The following is an 8,342-nucleotide window of genomic DNA, read 5'->3' as shown; positions in this document are numbered from 1 at the left end:
CCTTCTCTGTTTTGCAAGAATACCCATGGCTCAAAGAAACCCAGCAGGAGGAGGAACAAGTGCAGTGCTGGAGTGATGGAGGTGCGAGGGCTGAGCACAGGAGGTTCACAGCCAGCGGCACTCAGGGAGGAACAGGCAGAACCGGTCATGGTACAGCCAACCCTTGGGAGAGGCAAGGGGACGTGGGAACAGCATGCTGAGCCCAGGGCGTGCAGGGACCCACCGGGAGCTCTCGCCCCTTGACATGAGGGGGGCTTTAGGGAAGCCCCTCTGCTGCCACCATCATCCCCAGCAGTGTCTTATTGAGCCACTTGTAACGTTGCAGCGACGCAGAAGGGCAGCCACAAAGTCCAGGCTCAAGGATGTTTTTAATGGCTTTTTGTCAAGGGCAAAGTGCGTGCTGCTGGGAGGCAAAAGGGCAGAAAGCCCCAATGTCCCCAAAATCAGCTGCTCCCTGGGCCTCAGCTGTCACCTCGCCTGTGGCTTTAAGGCAAAATCCTGCCCTCACAGGCAGCCACTCATCCACCTGCAACGGCTGTGAGGCCCCGAAAAGTGAAGCAGCAACACTTGGTGCAGGGCAGAATCCCACAGTGACGAGCAGGGAGCGCTGCCCCATCCACACCTCTTGGCTTAAAGCTTTGCCTGAAGTAAAAATTGCTCTGAACAACCAAAAAGAGCCAGGAACCCCCCTGAAATCGAGCCCCAGAGACAAGGGAGGGCCAACCTTCACCATCTCTTATGGTTAAAGAACCATATGTGCCGTATCATAAATCATCTCACTGCAACCACCAACCACCCCAAGCCGGTAAAACCAGAAATGTGGGTGCAAGGTGCTGCACTCTTTGTCCCGCGTGCAGATACAGAAATTGCCCTGACTTGTTGGCCTCGCAGCTGGTGCCAGGGGCGCTGGGCAGGGCGGGGTGGCCTGGGGACAGGGCTGTCCCCTTCATCGTGGGGCCCCCCAACAGCACGGGGGTGGGGATGGGGTTGGCGGTGTGAGAGCTCTTGTGCGGTGTTTTGCCATTCTAACACGAAGAATTGGCAGAAAGAAACAAGTCATAGTGCTGGGCGATCCCCCATCCCCACGCGCTGGCATTTTGAGGGGACCAGCTGAGATTTTGGGGGCCATCACTGCAGCCTTTAAGCCAACCTAAGCCCACAGACAAGCACCCTCTGACCCCGCACATCGCCCCGAACCACAGCGGGGGGGTGCAGGGAGGGCAGCACTCACCTCTCAGTCCCCCATGGCCACGGGAGAGTGATGCGCTGGGGGGAGAGGGGGTGAGGAGGGGCTCCCCGCTTCCCCCTCCTGAAGGCTCATGCAGGGACAGAGGGAAGCACGGGAGGGACGACTTCACTTTGCTACCCTGCTTCCAACAGACAGCATCCATGCGCCCCAAACTTTTGGCAAAAAGGGGTGCTTTCCCCTTCTCCCTCCCCTCCCCCCCTTTGTTTTTCTTAATTCTTTGCAAAACTTCAGCCTTCGCTCGTTCAATTTCAGCCCGGGGCACAGCGGCAACTTTCTGTCTGCCGATACGTACAGAAAGAGCGTTATCCGATTAAGAAAAGGGGAGGGGGGAGGTCGGCACGGCTGGGGCTGGGGACGGAGCGATGGAGCCGCCGCCGCCGTCCTTTGTTCTGCGGCCGCCACTCGGGGGGATGCGGGGAGGGCAACGCGGGGCTCTGCGGGGAGCGAGGGGAGAACTGAGCCCAAAGGCTGTGGGGTCGGAGGTGGCCCCAGAGGGGAGGTGCGCTCCGCTGCGGGAACGGGGGCCGGGGGGGGGGAGGGGGCTGTCGGTGGGGGTGTGCGGCGGTGGTCGTTGTTGTTGTAGGGCTGTTGTAAGGGCTGCGTCAGCGTCCCGCTCGGGTGTTACTGCAGGGTGCTCAGCGGTGGGGCTGATGGTTACCGCAGGGCTGTGGCGGACCGTTGTTGGCGGGGTCCATGTCGGCATCCCCGCTGCTTATTGCTGTTGTCGTTGTAGGGTCGCCAGCTGTGGGCCCGTGCCGGGAACCCTGCTCTGTGGTTGCTGGGTGGCTCTGGGGGCTCCGCAGGTCCCACTGTTACTGTGGGGCTGCCTCTGCCCCCCTCTCCCACTCCCACCAGGCTGCCCTGCCCCACAGTTTCCTACCTGCCCCACCCGTGTTTACATTGGATCAGTCAGGTGGCCGCAGCCTCCCGCACTCAGGGCAGAGTCCTCCTTGCACCCCCCTCCCCACCCATTCCAGGGGTGTCCAATCCAGACATGAGGACACTGCCCACCCAGCGGGCACCGAACCCTCACCATTCCCCTGCCAAAGCAGTGCAGTCCTGGGAGCCACAGCCGAGCACTGTGCCCCCCAGAGACCCCAATCTCCCCCTTCCCCCCCCCAGAGATAACCAGGGGAGAAAGAAAACCAGGAGAAACAGCATCCCTGTGCTGTTGTTATCGACGACTCCCACACAGGCCCTAACAGCCACCTGGGAGCACAGCAAAGCTCTCCCTGCCCTGGAAAAAAAGGATTTAGGAGATGAAAGACACCTCTGACCTGTAGCAGCCCTCATGAGAGATTTTATCCTATAAGAAGAAAGGGAGAGATGAGCCTGCTGTCTGTCCCAGGAGGCCCTGTCCCCAGCAGTGGACATGGAGGGGGGGGATTCTATGTGCATCTCATCTTCTGCACAGTGAGGTGCCCCCACATCTCTCCTTTGCTCGAGGCAGAAAAGAGCTGCGTGACGCTTTTGGTTTCAAGGAGAAAATAAAAAGAAAAAACAAACAAGAAAGCATCTGGATTTTGTTGTACCCTAAACACAAATAAAAGCAGAGATTTTTGCTTTGTTTTTTTTTTTTTTCTTCTCTGTTTTCCATTGGAATGGACCCAAGCATGTTCACCCTGTGCTGCAGAACAGATGTAGGGGGGGAATCTGTGGCACGTGTAGAGCTGCAGCTCCCAGCGGCCTCGTGGATACGCACAGTGCTGCTGCAGGGAGTGCAGCTCAGGGCCCAGCAGCAGTGCCAGCTGTGTGCCCATCCTCGTGGCCACGGGGCTCATTTGGCCTCGGGGTGTTGTGGTGGAGCTCCGTCTCGCAGCGCCTTCACGAAATCCTCTACCTGCAGGATGGGATGGATGGCACCAGCTGTGCAGAACGGCGGGGACGGGCAGCGTCACCCACGGATGAAGGCTGAAGGCTGCAGGTCAGTTGGTGCCGTACCCACCCGTGCCATCAGCGCATCCTGCGCAGCTGCGTCGTGCTCAAAGTCCCCCTCGACGTCCAGCACCAGGACGGGGACGTGCCTCACCTCTGCGAAATGCACCCTGCGGAGGGGCGGGGGGTCAGAACTGGGGAGGGGCAGAGCAGGGGCGGGTAGAACCGGGCAGGGCCCTCACTCAGCGCTGCGCTCCAGCAGCCACCGCTCGTGCTGCGCGTGGAGCTGCTGCAGGTACTGCAGGGTCACGTCGCGCTCCTCCGGCCTCGCCCGGCACCGCAGCCGCTCCAGGCATCTCTGCGAAGCAAAGCGCCGCGTATCGCACCCGCACCGCTTTCCCGGCCCCTTCCTCCTCCTCTCCCTCCCGCACACCTGCGGGGAGGCGCGGAGATAGAGGAACGCGTGCGGGGCGGTGTGCGCGCCCAGCTGCCCCACGAGGAACGTGTGCCACTCCTGGTAGACGGCCCACTCCAGAGCGTCCAGCTGCCCGCCCTCGAACAGGCTCTTGGCGAACACGTACCTGCGGGCGGAGCAGAGGGGGGCTGACACACCCGCAGCGGCACCGGACCCGCACGGTGTCCCCCCCGCCCCGCACCTGTCGCTGTACACGGAGCGCTCAGAGACCCGCACGGGGCCCTCCGGCTGCTCGAGCTGCGCCTGCAGGCGGCCCAGGCACGAGAAGGTCTGGAAGGTGAAGGCCCAGCGCGCCGGGTCGCGGTACAGCCGCTGCAGGAGATTTCCGCCCTGCGGGGAAGAGCCGGCGCTCAGCCGCGGGTCCGCACCCACGCGGGTCTCTCCCCGCACCGCCGCCGCTCACCTCCGCCGCGCCCGCCGCCACCTCCCGCCAGCGCGCCACCGGCTCTGCCGCCCGCTGCCAGGCGGGGAAGGCGCGGCCCAGCAGCCGCAGGAACGTCGATTTGCCCACGGCTGCGGGCGGAGCGCGGCGGTCACGCGTGGGACCCGCGCTCCGCCGTCGCCCCGCCCCGCCCCGCCCCGCCGCCCGGTACCGATGTTGCCCTCCAGCGCCAGGCGCAGCGCCGCGCCGCTCCGCCCCATCCCAGCGCCGCCGCTCCCGGTGTCGCCGCGCGCGAATGCCATGCAAATGAGGGGGCGGGGCTTTGCTGCTTCCGCGTGACGTCGTGGCGCGTGAGAAGGGGCGGTGTCAGCGCGCGTGGGCGAGGAGATGGGGCGGGAATATGGTGATTTATGCAAATGAACCACCGCCATAGGGGTGGTCTCGGCTGCGTTGGAACGAGGAAAGGGTGGGGACGGGGAGTGGTGTTGAGGGGGCACCGGGACGGGGTGAGGGAGGTGTCAGCGCGGGGAGGAGACGCTGCGAAGAAGTCGGGGACACCACCGTAGGGTCCGAGCACCACCACGTGGTTGGAGGCATCAGCGACAGCTGGGGCACCGAGATCGGGGTGGGACGTCGCGATAGGATCAGGACAACGCCATGGCGTTGGGGTTGTCGTTATCAGGTCGGTCACCACCATGCGGTCAGGGAAACCACCACGGGGTCAGGACACCACTGTGGGGTCGGGGCAGCACCATGGGGTGTGGGCACCAACAAGAGTCGGAGGCACTCACAGCAGAGTGAGAGCGTGACCGTGAGGCTGGGGGCACCAAGAGAGGGCTGGGGGTCAGGATTGCGCTCATCCTCCCCCCGCTGTTCCCTGCTTTCCATCCCGCCCCCTCCCACCCCACAACACTTCAAAATCTCCCAGAGAGGGGGCAGAGCCTGGAGAAAAGGCTTTATTGCGCAGTGGGGGACGGGGAGGAGCAGTGGGGTGGAGGAGGAGCGGGGTGCCCCAGCCCAGGCACGGGGCAGGGCGCTTAGAAGCACTTTCGGTGGACGATGGAGGGCCCGGCCTCGTCGTACTCGGGTTTGCTGATCCACATCTGCTGGAAGGTGGAGAGGGACGCCAGGATGGAGCCGCCGATCCACACCGAGTACTTCCGCTCTGGCGGGGCGATGATCTGTCAAAGCAGGGGCTGTTAGCGCGAGATCGGGACCCCCAAAGCACCCCGAGGTCACCCCACCGAAGGGAGGGTTTGGGGTGGGATGATCCCCATCGCCTACTTTGATCTTCATGGTGCTGGGGGCCAGCGCTGTGATTTCCTTCTGCATGCGGTCGGCGATGCCGGGATACATGGTGGTGCCTCCGGACAGCACGTTGTTGGCATACAGGTCCTTGCGGATGTCGATGTCGCACTTCATGATGGAGTTGTAGGTGGTCTCGTGGATGCCGGCAGATTCCATGCCTGGGATGGGAGGGAGGCTCTCAGCACCCCAACCTCCCCACACCTACACAGGGCTCCCCCAAAGGGCTGCCTATGGCTCATGGGTGCAGTGGGGTGCGCTGGGGCGTGAGCAATGAGGCAGCATTGGGGTGGGCTCACCGATAAATGAGGGCTGGAAGAGGGTCTCGGGGCAGCGGAAGCGCTCGTTGCCGATGGTGATGACCTGCCCATCGGGCAGCTCGTAGCTCTTCTCCAGGGAGGAGGAGGAAGCAGCCGTGGCCATCTCGTTCTCAAAGTCCAGGGCCACGTAGCAGAGCTTCTCCTTGATGTCACGCACGATTTCCCGCTCGGCTGCAGGGGACAGGTGGGCTCAGCGTGGCTCTGCGGGACCCCCATCCCACCACCCCCATCCCTGATCCCGTACCGGTGGTGACGAAGGAGTAGCCCCTCTCCGTGAGGATCTTCATGAGGTAGTCAGTGAGGTCGCGGCCGGCCAAGTCCAGACGCATGATGGCGTGGGGCAGAGCGTAGCCCTCATAGATGGGCACATTGTGGGTGACACCGTCCCCAGAGTCAAGAACGATGCCTGGGAGGGGAAGAAGTGTGAGGGATGGGGCTCGGAGGCATCCAAAGGACCCCCGATGGTGGACACCATATGTGAGACTCACCGGTGGTGCGGCCGGATGCATAGAGGGAGAGCACTGCCTGGATGGCGACGTACATGGCCGGGACATTGAAGGTCTCGAACATGATCTGCGAGGAGGGGCGGTGGGTTGGATGGGGTCACACATCTCCACGCCCCCCCCCTCCCACGCACACTGAACCCCACGGCGCCGTACCTGGGTCATCTTCTCACGGTTGGCTTTGGGGTTGAGCGGCGCCTCGGTCAGCAGCGTGGGGTGCTCCTCGGGGGCCACGCGCAGCTCATTGTAGAAGGAGTGGTGCCAGATCTACGCAGGCAGAAGGGAGGTGGGGTCATCCTGTGGGATGGAACCGGGCCTCTCCCCTCTCCCTGTCCCAGGAGGGCTCTCACCTTCTCCATGTCATCCCAGTTGGTGATGATGCCGTGCTCGATGGGGTACTTGAGTGTGAGGATACCCCTCTTGCTCTGCGCCTCATCGCCCACATAGCTGTCTTTCTGCCCCATGCCTACCATGACGCCCTAACGCCAGTGGGAGAAATGGCCTCGTTAGCTTCATTTAAGCAATCAGAGGAAGGAGCAGAGAAAGGAGACATCCTGGGACCCACCTGGTGCCGGGGCCGCCCCACAATGGAGGGGAAGACGGCGCGAGGGGCATCGTCACCAGCAAAGCCGGCTTTGCAGAGCCCGGAGCCGTTGTCACAGACCAGGGCGGTGGTCTCCTCCTCACACATGGTGGGGCTGGGAGAGGCTGGCGCTCAGGGGGACCTGGGGGAAAAGCTGGGGTGGGAGGGAAAAATGCATTAAACGCAGCAGATGCAGCTTTCTGCCCGGCTGCCAGGTTGGGCTCTGCATGGTTTGAGGGTTTGAGTTCTTTTGCTGCTGGGGATGCACAGCTCGGCAAAATCCTATGCGGGCCACGATGCTCAAAGTGGGGCAATGCTCAGCCCCAGCACTGCTCCTTCATCTCATGCCAGCTGATGCCCAAAGTTTGCTCCAAAGCTGTCAGCTCATGGCTGGGAGCTCCGCGTGGCATCCTGAGCTGATAGCCCTGAGTGGGGCAGGCAATGCCCAGCGGTGGCCGATCCCATCTCAGTGACAGCCCCTCTGCAGCCTTTCCCAAAAATGGGAAAAAATGCTCAAATGTGCTCTCTCCAGACTGGAGGAAAGCAGGCAAATAGCCCCAAATAAAATAATAATAATAAAGACAGGGATTTCTCCGTGCCTGGAATCGTGCAACCCACGCTGGCTGCAGCCTGGTTCTCTTCGGCTCCATGGACGCCGTGGCTGGAGGGGGATCGTGGTGGGGCTCAGCCCCCCCCTATGCGGTGTAAATGAAGCTGGGGGTATCCCAAAGCCCCGGGGCACCCCAAAGCCCCCAGGGCTGTGCAGGGGGGGTGGGGTTGTTCCTTCCTGTTCCCGCGAGCAAAGAGAAATCAGTGCTGGGCAGTACTCACCGCAGACGTGAGAGCTCCTTTCCTCTGGGACCGAGTCCCGATCTGCTTTGGTATAAATACCACGAGCCCACGAAACCTCAGAGGCGGATCCTCTCTACACAAAGACCCTAAATAGGCTAAGTGATGGTGTGTTAGCCATATGGCCATATAAGGTGTTTTATTGCATTAAATTGACCTTGGACTGATGGTAGGACCCAGCACAGTTAATTATTGTAAGGGAAAAAAAAATCTACGTGGGGATGCTTAGGAGGCAACATCCCATTGGCGAGTCTGTTCCTTTTGTGCTACGCTTCAATAAACAGGCGAGACACAAGTCCTTATAAGTGACGTTCAGCAAAAGCGAGGTGGAGGTGCTCCGGTCCGATGGCCTTTGGTCCTCTCTGGTTACAACCCTGCACTGGAGGGCGGTGGCTGTAGGGATGGCCTGGGATTGTGCTGTGCACCTGAGTCATAAAATCATGGCATATCCCAATTTGGAAGAGGTTCAGCATCCCAACAGCACACCAGGTGATGGGAGGTGCGTCACAGCCTCGAGGTGCTGTGCTCATCCCTGTGTCTCAGCGTCTCCATCCTGGGGGTTTCCTCCATGGGATTTTTTTCCCTCCCTTTATTGCAGTTGTTGGGACCCCGTGGAGCAAATGGGCCCAATTCAGTGCAAGGCTGAAGGTGCTGCAGGAGTCCTAGAAGTGCTGCGTTCACCCTGACAGGGAAAAGGTCCCCTGGGCACCATGCAGCCTCACTAAAACCCCAAACCCTCATCGCTGAGCCCCACGTGGCCCTGCGTGATGGGTGCATCCTCAGCTGCCTTCCAGGAGGGTT

The 8,342-nt window shown here is 61.7% G+C and overlaps 2 protein-coding genes across 6 annotated transcripts; both read right to left on the bottom strand.

Moving 5' to 3' along the window:
• Nucleotides 1–2,562: 2,562 nt before the first annotated feature.
• Nucleotides 2,563–4,292, bottom strand: DGUOK (deoxyguanosine kinase). Of its 5 annotated transcripts, none has more exons than XM_052665007.1 (7): nucleotides 4,193–4,292; nucleotides 4,003–4,112; nucleotides 3,781–3,929; nucleotides 3,558–3,705; nucleotides 3,367–3,482; nucleotides 3,191–3,294; nucleotides 2,569–3,089 (listed from the first exon to the last, which is right to left on the bottom strand). In XM_052665007.1, exons 1-7 carry the CDS (start codon nucleotides 4,281–4,283, stop codon nucleotides 2,638–2,640), a joined length of 1,170 nt encoding a protein of 389 aa, XP_052520967.1. In that variant the 5' UTR covers nucleotides 4,284–4,292; the 3' UTR covers nucleotides 2,569–2,637. The 5 variants fall into 5 exon arrangements, with proteins under 5 accessions (XP_052520966.1, XP_052520967.1, XP_052520969.1 ...); XM_052665009.1 differs by having other exon boundaries at nucleotides 2,759–3,085; nucleotides 3,424–3,482; XM_052665010.1 differs by having other exon boundaries at nucleotides 2,839–3,085.
• Nucleotides 4,293–4,921: 629 nt separating this feature from the next.
• Nucleotides 4,922–7,631, bottom strand: ACTG2 (actin gamma 2, smooth muscle). The gene is made up of 9 exons (XM_052665011.1): nucleotides 7,524–7,631; nucleotides 6,675–6,846; nucleotides 6,460–6,588; nucleotides 6,266–6,376; nucleotides 6,095–6,179; nucleotides 5,851–6,012; nucleotides 5,586–5,777; nucleotides 5,266–5,447; nucleotides 4,922–5,162 (listed from the first exon to the last, which is right to left on the bottom strand). Exons 2-9 carry the CDS (start codon nucleotides 6,798–6,800, stop codon nucleotides 5,019–5,021), a joined length of 1,131 nt encoding a protein of 376 aa, XP_052520971.1. The 5' UTR covers nucleotides 6,801–6,846; nucleotides 7,524–7,631; the 3' UTR covers nucleotides 4,922–5,018.
• Nucleotides 7,632–8,342: the final 711 nt, after the last annotated feature.

This window comes from Tympanuchus pallidicinctus, unplaced genomic scaffold (assembly GCF_026119805.1).
Source record: "Tympanuchus pallidicinctus isolate F22 unplaced genomic scaffold, pur_lepc_1.0 scaffold60, whole genome shotgun sequence".
In the NCBI taxonomy this organism is placed as follows: Eukaryota; Metazoa; Chordata; class Aves; order Galliformes; family Phasianidae; genus Tympanuchus; species Tympanuchus pallidicinctus.
The sequence above is the reverse complement of the archived record's forward strand: the minus strand, read 5'-3'. Positions and strand labels throughout refer to the sequence as shown.

Coding starts and splice junctions, on each gene's coding strand:
- ACTG2 (XM_052665011.1), bottom strand. CDS start 6,800: ATGTGTGAGGAGGAGACCACCGCCCTGGTCTGTGACAACGGCTCCGGG. Junction 6,589..6,674: donor TGGGGCGGCCCCGGCACCAG/GTGGGTCCCAGG, acceptor CACTGGCGTTAG/GGCGTCATGGTAGGCATGGG. Junction 6,377..6,459: donor ACTGGGATGACATGGAGAAG/GTGAGAGCCCTC, acceptor CTGCCTGCGTAG/ATCTGGCACCACTCCTTCTA.
- DGUOK (XM_052665006.1), bottom strand. CDS start 4,283: ATGGCATTCGCGCGCGGCGACACCGGGAGCGGCGGCGCTGGGATGGGG. Junction 4,113..4,192: donor GGCGCTGGAGGGCAACATCG/GTACCGGGCGGC, acceptor CTCCGCCCGCAG/CCGTGGGCAAATCGACGTTC. Junction 3,090..3,190: donor TGCGCTGATGGCACGGGTGG/GTACGGCACCAA, acceptor CCCATCCTGCAG/GTAGAGGATTTCGTGAAGGC.